General features: G+C 45.3%; 1 protein-coding gene across 10 annotated transcripts in view; it reads left to right on the top strand.

Annotated features, from left to right (window-relative positions):
- The window catches only part of kiaa1217 (KIAA1217 ortholog), a 110436-nt gene that overhangs the window by 61838 nt on the left and 33145 nt on the right, over positions 1 to 15453 (top strand). For 9 of the 10 annotated variants that reach the window (XM_076970235.1, XM_076970240.1, XM_076970241.1 and 6 more), the window contains exon 2: positions 5249 to 5553. In XM_076970235.1, the coding sequence (XP_076826350.1) occupies positions 5249 to 5553 (305 nt within the window). Of the gene's footprint in view, positions 1 to 3417; positions 3634 to 5248; positions 5554 to 15453 lie in introns of those variants that run through there. The other variant, XM_076970236.1, reaches the window with a different exon arrangement.

The following is a 15453-nucleotide window of genomic DNA, read 5'->3' as shown; positions in this document are numbered from 1 at the left end:
TCGGTCTTTATTTACCTATCTAGAGTACCCTTTGCAAGAGTGGCCGAGAGGGTAGCACTATGAGGCAAAGCAGACAGTAGACACAGTGTAGACTGACTTTAACGCAGACTGATCAAAAGATCAGTGTGACTATAAAGGAGCAGAGCGGGACAGATGAATGATGAACAATTGGTGTGTAAAAATGTGACTAGGCCACATTGAGTCTCCATTAGAGCGTGAGAGCGTGAATTTTCCCTAGCCTAAAGAAACAATCTTATCTGTGTATGTGTGTGAGGGAGAGGGTCTGGATGTGAACTGGTTATTCAGTGCAGGAGAACAGGCTCTTTCTTTCATTTCTGCTGCTGATTAGAACATATGGAGGCGGGTTACAAATGTTTACGTGTGCTACATGAAACGGTTGAGTGTGTGCGTGTGCACATGTGTGTATGCATGATTGTGTGGAGAAGAGAAATATACTTTTTTTATGGCATGTATTACATAATGTTACTGAAGGAATGTTACAGTATTTATGAAGAATTTACTGTTTCATTGCTTTTGTGTATATATATTTTTGGATTGATCTTGTTTTAGCCTGACAGGTCCACTTATCCCATCACCCTTGTCACCTTTGTTTCAAATCAGCCTCCAGCATAATGCTTTAACACCACAGTCCTCTGAGAACTCTCCAGTTGAGCAGGACAAGGAAAGGTCACCCGGGGTCACCTGAGGTCCCTTTCTCCAGGCCTCTGGATGAGCCTGAGACTTTCTGCTTTTCTGGCCTGCACTGTACACTCAACATGGAGCCCTTCAGCAGATAAATCTTTTCCCAGATGCCTTTGGGGTACTGCTCAGCCCTGAGGGTGCAGGGTGTCTTGTGCAAGTCCATCTCAACACAATCTGTCTCTGTAGGGGCTTCAACGCTAACCTGAGCCGATTTGATCCTTAATAAGTGAGCGTAGACTGATGCTAAATGCTAACGTTGCAGTCTTCAGTTCAGGTGTAAAGTCTTAAAGCCCCTTTAATGGTTGATTGTTTTCTCAGCTTTCTGAGGGTTTCTTATATTCTTATGTGGGAAATGGTAATATAATGTAGGCTGTTTTAAAAAGATAAAGACTGTACAAATTCAAATTCAGTTGTACAGTACAAGAAGAAACTATACACAGACATTCACACACACACTCGCACGTACACATTCCTGCTGCACACACTTTAGCCAACACAAAGGGCAGACCGCTAACCTGGGCAAAACAATCCTTGGCAGTTGGATTCCATCACCAGGGTCCCAGAATGCTATCAGTGACCAGCTAGGAGCAACCGAAACATGGATACAGGTGGAGTCTGCGCAAAGATGGAGTCTGTGTGCTTCACCCATCCAAACTCCAACCGACTTCACTGTAAAATTTCCATTATGCATATGACACACATTATACTTGGAGAATGACAAATTATGGCGGGGCATATCATCATAATCTCTCTGTGAACAGTCCCCTGAAAATAAGTCTTCGTTCACAGCTTCAGACAGTTCACTAACTCAGTTCAGCGAGGGTAGAAATCTTCTCTCTTAGCAGGAACCTGGAACCTTGACTGCGTCTCAGAGTCTGGGTATGATGTGCGGTCAGAGCTGTGGTGTAACTACTGCAAACTGTGTGACATCAAAGGAGTGTCAGATGATTTAAAATGAGAGTTAAGGGGGAAACGCAGGGGAAGGAATGTTCTCCTCCACAGACTTCTTACACCAAAACCACCAAGAGATGTTTATTCCAAACTACTTTGTGTGTGTGCACGTGTGTGTGTGTGTGTGAGTGAAATGAGTTAGAGAGAGAAAGTGTAATGTTTCAAACTAGGAAGATGAGAAAAAGGACAGACAGCAGAGAGACAGAAGGTATCATTTGGCGGTTAGAGCCAGCTGTCTCTAGTTGTCCATCACCGCGGTGAGAGCGTGCTTGGGCTGATGGGATATAGCTAGTGTGGGATGAGCCACAGTGTTTGGAGAAGGCTGGAGACAGAGCAGACCTCTTTAAGAGCAGGAATGCTGTAGCCTCAGACCGACTGTACTTATGATGGGGTTATTTGAAAAGAATGCGCACATGCCTGCATGTGTTGGGGAGTTCAGATAAGGGGAGAACGCTGCTGGTGTTCTGCTACACACAGCTGACAACCGGGCCGAACATGAACAGACAGTGTGTTGGTCGGGACATGACAAGTCTGCGTGGTCAAGACTGGAGCTGAGTTTGTAATTGGGCAGGAACCGGAGAATGGAGTGTGTGTGTGAGTGTGTGTGTGTGTGTGTGTCTGTCTGTCCATGTGCTACTCATTATTCTTCACCTGTCTGGAACGTGATTCAGACTGAGATGCCAGGATAGTTTCGATTACACACGTAATCCTTCATTCACACATGTTCTGGGATCACTGCAGCAGATTGAAACTAGATTACAAAACATGACTGAAGTTCAGTTAAACTGACCAGTTCAACAGTGTAATACCTTTTTACATACAGGGCAGAGCTCCAGTATACCCATTGAGTGTGTGTGTGTGTGTGTGTGTGTACTCCTGTACACCCATTGAGTGTGTGTGTGTGCTCCAGTACACCCATTGAGTGTGTGTGTGTGTGTGTGTGTGTGTGTGTGTGTGTGTGTGTGTGTGTGTGTGCGTGTGTGCTCCAGTACACCCATTGAGTGTGTGTGTGTGTGTGTGTGTGTGTGTGTGTGTGTGTGTGCAGAAGAGAGTAGTCAGGCTGATCATGCATAGAAGTTCAATGGAAACAGAGAGAGATGGTATAATACAATAAGCATGTCTGCCACCTACAGTGGCCCATACATCCAGTTTTAGGCTGTACAATCCAGTTTGTCAAGGCTGTCCGTCGTGACCCGTAGGGACACTAATTTGTTGTCCTCCTGGAGTGCACTGGTAGTTAGTTGGCTTTACATTAATAAGTATTATTTTACTGTGTCACTGGGTCACATACATGTCACAGTAAATGCCTCGTACATCATCGGTTTAACAGATGGCCTCGCACTTCAGCCACAGGGTAGTTTGAATGTACAAAGTTTGCAACGGAGTGAAAATTCCTAAAAGGAATATTAATTCAGTGATTAGCACATCATTTCCTTTCAAAGAGTAGAGGAGGTGACTTCCATGCCTTTACACCAGGCCAGACTGACAGTGTCAGGTTTGAAGACTCAAACTATTTATCTTAATACTTTCTAGATCAAACTCGTCAGTTGTGGAAGTTAATTTTGTATGTTAAGCGTCATATCTCGCCCCTCTAGGATATGTTCTCACTTAGGGGGTGTGATGTGCTTCATGTCGGGGATATGCTTACACCTGTTACCCGGAGGCTCTTGCTAAGCGCCGCGAACTGCGGTGTCGTCACGGTTACCTTATTTAGCAGACCCTAGGAATGGGGTCACGCGCGCTTACAAGCGCGCAGCCGACTGAGGGTGTTTTTGGAGAGGACGGGTTCTTTAATGAAGCGCGCTGCGGTCGCCAATTGGGGCGCAAAATTGTTCAACCGCTGTCCCGCTCTCACGTGAGTGAGGCCCCAGTCCCGCTGGCGGAAGAACATTAGCGGTTTCCTTCGCTCTCGCGCCAGAATGGAAGTAACGGTCGGAGTTGGAGAGGGAGAGGAGCGCGCTGGAAGTGCGCGCGAGGAAGGTGACTACTCCGGAACACGAGCGCAAAGACGTTCGTTTGGATTGTGGCCACAGGGCACCTTTGGTTCCAAGTAGCTTTCTTTTGTTCGTTCGCTTGGTTGACTGGCTCTCTCTCTCTCTCTCTCTCTCTCTCTCTCTCTCTCTCTCTCTCTCTCTCTCTGTGTCTCCGTGTGTGTGTTTTAGGAGCATGTAGTTTATAATTAGAACTGTTTGCATGTTTACTGTGCTGTGACACTGAACATGAAGCTTTAACTTTTAGTAATGTGAATTCTCACATATCTTAATCTGTAATACACTGAATTCTCATCCAGATTGATCTGTAATCTATAATATGCTTTTATGGATCTATAATCTATAATATGATTTCATTGTATTACAGTGTAGGCTGTGTAATGTTTTTAGCTTTTGTAATATATGTCTAACAAATAACTAAACACTGTTCTAGTCTGTACTAAATCCAGTTGACTACAGTGTGTTTTATTTACAAGAATGTGGGAACATTTGTGCCAAATGCCTTAATAATAAGCTTTCTTTCTTTTTTGCTATAAATATATTTTGAATTATCCAAAACTGTCAGAATAGACCACTGTCTCCAGACCAGCAGGAGTTGGTTAAAGTGAAAGTACTCATCATTAAGAGTTTGACAATTAAGTCACATTCCATCCTTTTGACCATAAAAGCTGGTCGAAAACGAAAGTGAACGAAAGTGAACGAAAACGGATATCCTAAAACATTGCTACAGACAGATGCCAGAATGCTTTTGAAAATGGTTTAAATGGTTTAAAAAACACATGTAATGGAAAACAGGAGTAAAGTTCACTCCACTCACCCAAATGTATCTCTATGATCTAAACTTACTTCCCCTCATACTGTGGACCATGGGGAAGTAGGGCTGGACAATATGGGCCAAATTTATATCATGATATATTTATTTTCGGTCAATACGATATAATTCCGACATCGATATGAATATAAAAGCCACAGAAAACTGCCATGAATGCCCACAACAAATGTCTGTATGTACAAATATCTGAAAAATGAATGTCAAGTATATGAAACCTCCTATAAAACTATATTAACTTTAGACATAAAAATAGTACAAATAAGCAGTCAACCTTTTATTTGTATTTAGCCTTCATACATGAACATGAAGCACATCACCGTCAAATAAACAAACTCGTGGGCTTTGTCAATATTAATATCTTCAATAGCCGGACCACTTCCACACCACAGAATGAGTATTTCTTCTGCTTTTTTATCGCTCGTCGAAGCTCGTTCAGTCACATTTGTATTGCAGTCAGTGGTGCTCATTTTTCACCTAGTACGCATCACATTGGAGCCAAACCAAAACTAGCATAGCCTGCTGTTGCTGGGCACTGGCTGTGTGCACGTGGTGGACGTCATCAGTCACTGTTGTAAATAGCGTTTATTGAAATATTGAAAATGTGTTTAAAAATCAAATTTTCGTTATTGAAACATTTTATATCGCAATATATATTGATATTGAGCTATTGTCCAGCCCTAAGGGAAAGTGAATATAAAGCTGAGCACAGGCACACACTTGAACATTTTAAAGAACACCTCCTCATCACTGGGCCTCTTCTGTCTCTTCTCAGAGCCACTTAAGGGCAACCTGAAGGTGACTTCACCAGAAGACGCAGAGCACCATCGCAAGCCCCCCGCAGGGGTTGGCGACACACCTGAGGCGTCGTCTGCTAACGGGCCCGGGGACGGCAAGGGCAGCCGCGCCGGCGTCCCCCGCCGACACACCGTGGGAGGAGCGCGGAGCTCGCGCGAGGTCCTGGCCATGCAGCCCTCCGACATGGACAAGAAGAGAGAGGCCTTTTTGGAGCATCTCAAACAGAAGTACCCTCACCATGCCTCCGCCATCATGGGACACCAGGAGAGACTGCGAGAACAGGTCAGAAACAGAGCTTCGGCCACACCTCTCTTGGCGCACACTCTCTCCGCACTCTTAGAGTTCTCACGAGGCATCTTCTTAGTGGGAGTCTTGTGGTTTAAAGGGTCAGGATTAGTCTGGCATGTGTTTAAATGGTCACTCCAGTGCGTTGATTTGAGTGGTGATAATAAGCTGGAAATTAAATTCTACCCAATGTTGCTAAGAGGGGGACGGGTTCTTCATTTGGGGCTGACTGCTTACACCGTCTCAGGGGAGGGTTTCGTCATCACAGACACTCATGCTCATTCGAAGTTTAAATCTGGATGTCTGTAAGACATCCAGTGTCAAACAACGGTGTCTGTTCTGTTTCTGTCTGGCATGGCGGGCGTAAAGGTTCTTTTATTAGTGCATATGTTAACTTTTGATACAGATCTAGTGGCACAAGAGGCAACGCACTGGGACAAGTCATGTCCGCAAAATATACCCTCACAACCTGTGTCCTGTGGTTCAGGTCAGTGTGTTTCTAAAGTGGCTCTGGGCCCCTCCAGAGCTCTGTCTCTGGGGTGACTGTTACTGTCCAGTTTCAGCGTCTTATCTTCAGAACCGAAGCCATTGCACACGTCTCATTCAGGACGGGCGTGAGCCGCTTTTCAAATATGAAACGTCCTGCATTTGTGTAGGCTCTGAGAGCTAATTGACTGATTTTGGGATTAGGGGAAATAAATCCGATTACTGCTGGCTAAAAGTTGGTGCCCAGTTGCTTGTGGTTAATAAGTTACGAGTAGTTATGAGAGGCCTCCGTTGTTTTTCCATAAGACCAGTCCTCTGTTTTCCTTTTGCCATTGTTACTCTATTTTGGGCAAACTCGTGTGTGTTCGGGCTTTTGCCATCATTGTGAACTGGGACTGCAGTCGTGTTGCTGGGAGAACACTGGCCTTTTCTCTCTCTCTTTCTCTTTCTCTCTCTCTTCTGCAAAGTCAATCAAAACCTCTCAAACACACTTGCACACACTCAGCGACTCTGTGGAATGCTATTTGGATTGCCTCAGGGGGTAGGGGGCAGGGAGGTGGACACCTTCCTGCTGTGTGTGTGTGTGTGTGTGTGTGTGTGTGTGTGTGTGTGCTTGTGTGTGTGTGTGTGTGTGTGTGTGTGTGTGTGTGTGTGTGTGTGTGTGTGTGTGTGTGTGTGTGTGTGTGTGTGTGCGGGTGTGTGTGTGATTATTCTGAGTGGAAACAAAAGGCTTTTCACCTGGTCTTAAGCACTTCAGCAGTGGAACAATGGAGCTGATTGGCAGATTCACAAAGACGATGGAGTATGAACAGTGTGTGTGTGTGTGTGTGTGTGTGTGTGTGTGTGTGTGTGTGTGTGTGTGTGTAGTGTGTGTGTGTGTGTGTGTGTGTGTGTGTGTGTGTGTGTGTGTGTGTGTGTGTGTGTGTGTGTGTGTGTGTGTGTGTGCGTATTTTGGGGTAGTAAATAAGACATTTAAATATTTAATTGAACATTGCTTATCTAGCTAGAAACATTGTCTTATGACTTTAATAAGCTTTTATAAGCACTTAACCAGTATTTATGGTGGTTAGCTGTGGTTAGCATTAGAGCATATTTACTGGAAAATATTAAGTTAAGTTGATCATAGTGATCACACCCCAGTCAGTATTAGTCCTCCACCCATCTGTGCAGTGAGAACACACACACACACACACACACACACACACACACACTAGTGATTATTAAAGGGTTGTGGCACACACACACACACACACACACACACACTAGTGATCACTAGGGTGCTGTAGTACACACACACACACACACACACACACACACACACACACACACACACACACACACACACACACTAGTGATCACTAGGGTGCTGTAGTACACACACACACACACACACACACACACACACACACCCACACACACACACACACACACACTAGTAATCACTAGGGGACTGTGGGCAGCCCTACCTCCAGCTCCAGTTGGGGTTCAGTCATGGCCTTGTGTCTGTGAATTGAACCCACAACCCTCTGGTCACAAGACCAGTTCTCTAAACACCAGACCATGACTGCTGAATTAATGCTGAATGTTCATCTGGAACAGTGATGGAATGTGCTCAGTAAACGATGCACAACTACACTGCATAAGTGTGACACTTGAAGTGAATGGACACGGAGATTCCTGACCTCCATTATGGAAACCTCTGGGGGGGGGGGGGGGGGGGGGGTTGTCCACAAGCATGTCCACTTGAGTTTGCACTGAGAAACTCTGGGCAGGCTCATAACTGACACAGCTGACCGATGAACAAAGTGAACAAAGTTTAGCGTTTATTTCAGCTGTGCGAGCTTCTTATCTGCCTTCTACACTGTGCAGCACCACGGACTGAAGTCACCTACACAACGAAGACATCATCACACACACACAACATCAAAAATTGTAACGATGCAACACAGTGGCATAGGTTTCATTTCAACTAGTGGGGACAAACTGCATACACATTCCAACCATATGATGAATTATTGTCGAGGGGACATTTTACCCCTCCCCCTCGAAACGTCAAAGGGGACATGTGCCCCATCGTCCCCAACCTGCACCTATATCAGAGTTGGGTGTCTTCAAGTACGACGAGCACAAATGAGTCTCCGGGGACCTTTGACTGAGAACCACTGATGTAGACTTGTTTGGCTGTGGTTCATGTGGACAGGGCAGGTAAGGTGGAAGAAGTGGGAGGAGTTAGACTGACTACACTCCTTTGTGATGTCACGACTGGGGAGGTGCCTGTAGGTGCGCGCTGGAGTGGAGTCAGGAAAGTGGGCGGGGGACTACGTTGCGTTCGGATCACACTGCCACACACACACACACACACACACTCACACTCCCCTCGCTAACTTGGACGCGGAGAATAGGAGCCCAAAAGGAAGCATGGCGTAATGTTTATCATACGCGTCCACAACGCATGGAAATAAAAGTGTTTCCTGAGCAGGGACAAACGAAAGAGCGATCGGTGCGGCAGTTTTGGGAAAAGAGGTATGGTGAACTTACTTCTCATTACCTCTCAATTAACTTTCTGCACGAAGAGCTGCGAATTTTAGTGCGTGTCCGGTCTTGAAAAGGCAGGGGAGGTTTGTGAACCGAGCGCTTCGCTCTGCACTTGGGTAACCGGAGAGGAGGCGGATGTTTGGTGTTCTTTATTGTTGCTGCAAAAGTAACCCGAGATCCCGAACAGCCTCCGGAAAATGATGCGAGCTCGTCCTGTCCGGTTGAAGCGTCCTGGTCTCGGGTCGGTGACTTCTCGGGTCGTTATTTTTTACATGGTTAAATGTTTCTCAAACACCACCAGCCTTTCTGCTGGTGTTGGAGACTTAAAGCCACAATCCCGAATGTAGGTCATTCCAGTAGCATCAAAAAGCAAGTTATCTTATTTTTATTCCTCGGGGATATAAAGTTTAAAACGACTCTAGAAAAGGGACCCGACTGTGTTGGGAACATTTAGTTCTGCAAGCAAGTTGTTATGGAACATTTCACCAAGACTCTTTTAACAGGGCTTCATGAACAACAATGCAGAGATAAACCAGGGATTAGTGCCTAACTCATGCTTTGTCGATTATTGTGTTGCAAAGTGCAGTGAACAATTCCTTGCGTCTGTTGGATTGTGTTTTTTTTTAAGAACGAAAGCTGTTTGGACCTGTTTGGTGAGAGCTTAGTCCCGGCGGTGCAGGTTTAAGAGTGAGAACTTTAGCGCGTAGATTGCAGCTAATACATTAACTGATCTTAAAAAGTCAATACGTTGGTCTGCCACAAGTATATTTTTTGGTTGACCGTTTAGACATCACCGGTATTCAGGGATATAGTGTGTTAGAGGTGATTTAGGGTCATGCGTCTAACCCTCCTTGACGATGCTGTGTTTACTTGGCAGGTGGCATACCAGAGAACTGCTAAGCAACAATCAGTTTTGTGGCAAAACACTTAAGCTCGTACTATTTAACCCCAACTGTTAAGAACTGTGTCTTTAACCCTAAATGTGTCCAACACTAACTGTGTCTTTAACACTAACTCTAATGGTCAATACACGTTACCTCCTACGGTGGGACTTTTGAGTCCAAACCCCACCTAAACACTCACGAGCCCGGCAGGCGGAGGTGAGGGTCGCTGTGGACGCCTGAACCCGCACTCCACCCGTGCACCACCTCTTGTGCTGAGGGTCTCTATTGTTCTCCATGGTCTGCCGGTACAATAGGGACTGATGCATAAGAATGGTGGTTTGGAGGCGGGTCTCCAGGGTTATGAGCTTGCACTGTAAACGGCTCCGTCACAAAGCCATAACCTCACGTGTTTGGCCGTGTGGTTGCCGTGCAGGGCTGCCTCACAGACCACACACAGCTTCTGCGTGGTTTCTCTATGATGGGACTCTTATTACATACTGTTGCCACCGACAATGGTGTAATACTTTTGGCACTGAAGTGTTGAAATTGGGGGCCCATTAGCTAATACAGTTTATATAACAGCTTGTAATAATTAGACAAAATATTTCTAATATTTTCATGTACACTTACTATTGGGTACACCTTGCTCGTACCGGGTTGGGCCCCCTTTTGCCTTCAGAACTGCCATAATCCTTCATGGCACAGACTCAACAAGGTGCTGGAAACATTCCTCGGAGACTCTGGTCCCTATTGACATGATGGCATCACACTGTTACGTCGGATGCACATCCATGGTATGACTCTCCCGTTTCACCACATCTCAAAGGTGCTCTACTGCATTGAGATCTGGTAACTGGAGGCCATTCTAGTACAAGAAACCAGGCACGATGCTCGGTTGGTACTAATGGGCCCAAAGTGAGCCAGGAAAATATCCCTCACAGCATTGCCCCACCACCACCAGCCTGAATCATTGGTACAAGGCAGGATGGATCCATGCTTTCATGTTGTTGTCGCGAAATTCTGACCTTACCGCCTCAAGGTTCAACATGTTGTGTGTTCAGAGATGCTCTTCTGCATGCCTCGGTTGTAACGACTGGTTATTTGAGTTACTGTTAATAAGCTCGAAACTGTCTGGCCATTTTCCTCTGACCTCTGACATCAACAAGGCTTTTGCGCCCATAGAACTGCTGCTCTCTGGATATTTTCTCTTTTTCGAACAATTCTCTGTAAACCCTAGAGATGGTTGCGCTTAAATCCCAGTAGATCAGCAGTTCCTGAAACACTCAGACCAGCCCCTCTGGCACCAGCAACCATGCCACGTTCTAAGTCACTTAAATCACCTTTCTTCCCCATTCTGATGATGTTTGAACTGCTGCAGATCGTCTTGGCCCAGTCTACATGTTGCTGCCATGTGATTGGCTGATTCAACATTTGCGTTAATGAGCAGTTGGACAGTTGTACCTAATAAAGTGGCCGGTGAGTGTATAAGAAAATGCTAAAAATATTTCTTCGTTATGGTCTCGTCTTAAAATGAAAACTACAAATAGTGTTGTGTGGTCAGATTGTTTTGTGAGGAGTTTTTTTAATGGGTCATTTAACAACTGCCATTTTGGCTACTTTTTTTTTTTGGCTTTATGCACGACGTCTCCATGTCTATGGAATTCTGCATTTTTCCTAATTGGGGTCGAATATTTTAACTTGGAAATGTGGAATATAAAATTAAAAAACAAATATGTGTATGTGTGCATTAGCTATTTCATTAATTCTTTCTCAAGGTCAGAGAAGAGTGGATATTTTTTTAAGGTTGACTGAACTCACTGACCTACCTCATCCTGTTAATCTCACCCCCACACCCTCTGGTCTCGTCTCCATCTCTCTGTCCACACCCTCTGGTCTCGTCTCTGTCTCTCTGTCCTTTCATGCATCCCTTAATCACTCTTTTCCCTCCCTTTCTTTGGACCAAATCCATGGCAGGATAGATTGGTTTCATTTCCGCCACTGCACTGTGTGAGTATATCTGTGGGCGTGTGTGTCTAAGTGGAGGTGTGTGTGGTTTGGTCATGCATCACCAGTAATGAGCAGTGAGGTTCTGGGACTACTGGACCAAACCAAAGCCCTGCACTGAATAGGGGAGCTGAATTCCACTGGCCACAAGTGTGATCAGCAAATAAATAAACAAATAAAGACATCTATAAACTTTTTAAAACACTTAACTTTCTTTAACTGAGTGTTTACCATTGGCCAGAAGATTTTTGCAGTTCTCTTAAATGATAGCGGAGCAGAGGAGCTGAAGACGGTCCATCACTTAATAAAGACAAGCTAGAGCAGGGTATGAATGAACACGGCCTTATTCTTTCGTCAGCCAATCAGAATGATTGATGCTCTCCAATTCTTAGGGATCTTGCGCCTGAATTTGAGCTGTCCCAATCAATGACCAGTCCTTTCACTCTAGGTATATGAGCCCAGTTTAAATGACCTTTTGAACACGGAGGACTCTGATTGCTGATCTGTAAACATTGATCTTTTCTGATGTCTGGTCTGCTGGGCGGGCTGGTGGAGAGTGACGCCTCAACACATCTCGGTTGTTCAGTGAAGCGCTGGAAGGAGATTTTCTACTGCAGTGTTTTTCAAACTTTTTTTCTAACGACCCATATTTTGTCCCTGATTTTTCCCGCGACCCAGCCTACTAAGAAATATATATACAGTATACTTGGTCGCGAGCGTAAGATGTTGACGGGGGTGGCGAACGCATGTTGTTGCCCGGGGGGGTGGCGAAAGTAAGTTGTTGACTGGGGGGGGGGGCGGCGAACGTAAGTTGTTGACGGAGTTTAACTATTATATCGCGATCGATCGCCAAGTATTAACGCCTCCGCCGTTCGCGCAGTCGCGCGCTATAAATATAATTTATTAAATATATTAACATTTATTTTTTAGCGACCCTTTTTTTTTGCCTCGCGACCCATTTTAGGGTCGCGACCCATAGTTTGAAAAACCCTGTTCTACTGCATGCCAGTCTGGGACTCCCCTCCCCTGTCTGAGTTGTGTGTGCTGGAGCTAGACCTCCCCTCTCCTCTTTCTTCTTGCAGTAATGTGTTTGGGATAGTCGGCTGCAGCCCACACGAGGTCAGAGAGAGCAGAACCTGCAGCGCCGTGCCCAGCTCGGCCCGTACGCACGTCCAAGCTCTTCACTCTGTCTTTTCTCTAATTATACAGTTGTCCCTGAATTTACAGTGCCGTGCTAATTACTACTGTTACAGTGACACATTCTTGGGCGTGTTCCTTGTTATACTAATCCAGTTTGCTGGATTACAGAATTAAATAACGTTATGGTGCTACTTGCGTATATTTGTTCGTTATAACTGCCTTTTAAGATCTCAGTTCTAGAATGTTGTGCAGCGTCTGTTTGAGTCGATAGATGGAAACTTGCTCGATGTCTGTGTTTTCATTGATGCACCTTTGTAGGTGGGTAGACGGTGTTCTTACGGAGGGCCCTGGTGAGAGGCCTGTTTCTCTGCAGAGCTAAAGAGAGCTCAGCTCTACCTATAGCATACTCTTGGTGCCCTTTGACCCTTTGGAGGGGCTAAATGGTAGAGGCTCCTGCTGTTTGATTGACAGGGGAGATTCATTGCAGTGACGCGCTGAATGGGGTCGTCATGTAGGGACAGGAAGAAGTGACTTCACAGGTCAAGGGTCACATCATGCTGCTGAACAATTGTCTAGGAGCACATTTGGCCCACAGCAGGAACATGGGAATATAAACAGAATGCATTTCACGGCCCATTTGTTGACTTTGCAAATTAATTTATGGTTCCACAAAAAATGACTTGATTTACTAGGAGCCAAAGTATCTTACATTAATGAATGTATTGTGGTTAATAGTCTACAGAACCTCACAGTTTTGAGGGAATATGATTATTTGAACTAAATTGTTCGAGTAGGATGGCAAAAATGTCAGGCACACAGAGTGCTAGTCTAGACACTAACCTGGACCAGCAAAGGTCCATCTATGGATGGATGGATGGATCTTGCTTAACATCTGGTGCCAAACTTAATGTTAAAGGTCTCCAGCTGTATTAAGCACGATTGGATTCCAGTGGTGGGCGGAGTGGAGGAGAGCCATCTGCTTCTGATTGGATGAAACTCAAACTGAAATAGGGTAAATCAGTTGCAGGTTTTGGTTAATATGCAAGTAGAGGGTTGTAGAAGGTACAGGTAGAAGATAAAGACTTTAAGTCAACTATACTGTGTGTATTTAGGTAGCGTTACACCTAATCAATCTGTGTAGAAGTGAAGTGTCAATGTACATTCCACACATCTTGAACAAGTCAGGCCAGGTGTGATTAGAGTAAGAGGATATGTGCGTGTACGTCTGCAGGTGGACGTCTGCAGGTGGACGCCGGTCGCCACGGAGCCAGCGGGCCGGGTTGTGTCCATCAGCTCATTAGTCCCCGAGTCATGTTTACGAACCAGGACGTATTTCACAGCAGAACCCAGAAGTGTTCTTCTGACTGCTTTTACTCCGGTGGTAGAAACTGTTGAGGTGTGTGTGTGCGTGCGCGCGTGTGTGAGTGTGCGTGTGTGTGTGTGAGAAGGCGTGGATCCAGAGGGGAGTGTACAGGTGAGGGAGAGAGAAAGGTGTCTTTGTGCTGTAACCCTCGACGCCTCACACCTCACATCACTCTCCCATGAGTCACTCCCAGACGCATGCCAGACGTTCTTCTGTAGCTGCGGGGGGAGTTAAAGCCTCAGCCCCTTATTTCTGTCTTTCTGTTGGTTTCTACTCTGTGTTTCCTCTCAGCACATGCTCAGTCTGACCATTCTTGAGTGTTCATCCCTCGTGACGCACCGGGAAAGGTAGCACTAAAAGGACGTGTGTGTGTGTGTGTGTGTGTGTGTGTGTGTGTGTGTGTGTGTGTGTGCGTGTGTATTAATCTGCTTTACAGAAATGAATGTAATTAAAGATTTTCAACATGTTGGGGACTGTCGGTTTGAATGAAGTAGCTCACTGTGTTCTACATGGAGAGTTTTGTCTACATTTTCCTCCATAAAAGTAATGTTACTGTATGTTGTCAGCAGGGGGAATCACAGTATAAAATAACACACTGTGTAAACTGAGATCAATATGGTCAGATCTCACATCCCTAAACACACATTCACACCTGAATAGTCTGAGATACTGGACTTCAACTACTGCGCTGTCTCTCTCTCTCACACACACACACACACACACATGCACACTTCTTTCCTCTGTTTTGCTCACTGTCTATTCATGTTATCATTTTCTTTTCTTTCCTGTCTATCCTCTTTCTCTGTCTCCTGCTCTATCTGTCTATCTATCTTTCTCTCCTTCTGTTTATCCTCCCCCCTCATCTCTACACCATTGTGAGTCTTGTATGTCCTTGACATAGAACAAGTAAAGGTATCAGTGTTCCTCAGTGCTCAGGGAGTTTCCCCTCCTGCACGCTCTTGGAAACACACACACACACACACACACACACGCCTTGACAAAGTGAGCTTCCCTTCATTTTCTGTGTGAGATATTAACTCTCAGATCAGATTGCATTGCATTATTCTGATAAGCGTAATACAAGTACGTGTGCGTCAGGGTGAGGTGTTCAAGGGTTTTGATGCTAGTGCTTCCATCTTCCTTTAACGTCTTTTAGATGCGTCAGTCTCATACAGAGTCAGTTTGCCGTTTCTGTATTCTTCCTTCATAACAGCCACGTTACACTCTGTCTCCTCTTCTAAATAAAGCCACATTCACTGCACCACAGGACAGTCTCTAACTCATTCACTGTTTACATTGTTGTTGTATTGGTTTTCCAGTCCATCCTGGATTTGATTTGCGGAGCTCGGAACCTGTTTGAGTGTATGTCACAGCTCTGTGGCTGTTCTGTGTGTGCCGTGAGAGGGCTGGTCTTGGACGGGAAGAGATGTGTGATGGTGTCCCACAAAAAACTTTGCAGTCTGCACGTTCACCTTTCAGTTCATT

This window comes from Brachyhypopomus gauderio, chromosome 13, assembly GCF_052324685.1.
Source record: "Brachyhypopomus gauderio isolate BG-103 chromosome 13, BGAUD_0.2, whole genome shotgun sequence".
In the NCBI taxonomy this organism is placed as follows: domain Eukaryota; kingdom Metazoa; phylum Chordata; class Actinopteri; order Gymnotiformes; family Hypopomidae; genus Brachyhypopomus; species Brachyhypopomus gauderio.
The sequence above is the reverse complement of the archived record's forward strand: the minus strand, read 5'-3'. Positions and strand labels throughout refer to the sequence as shown.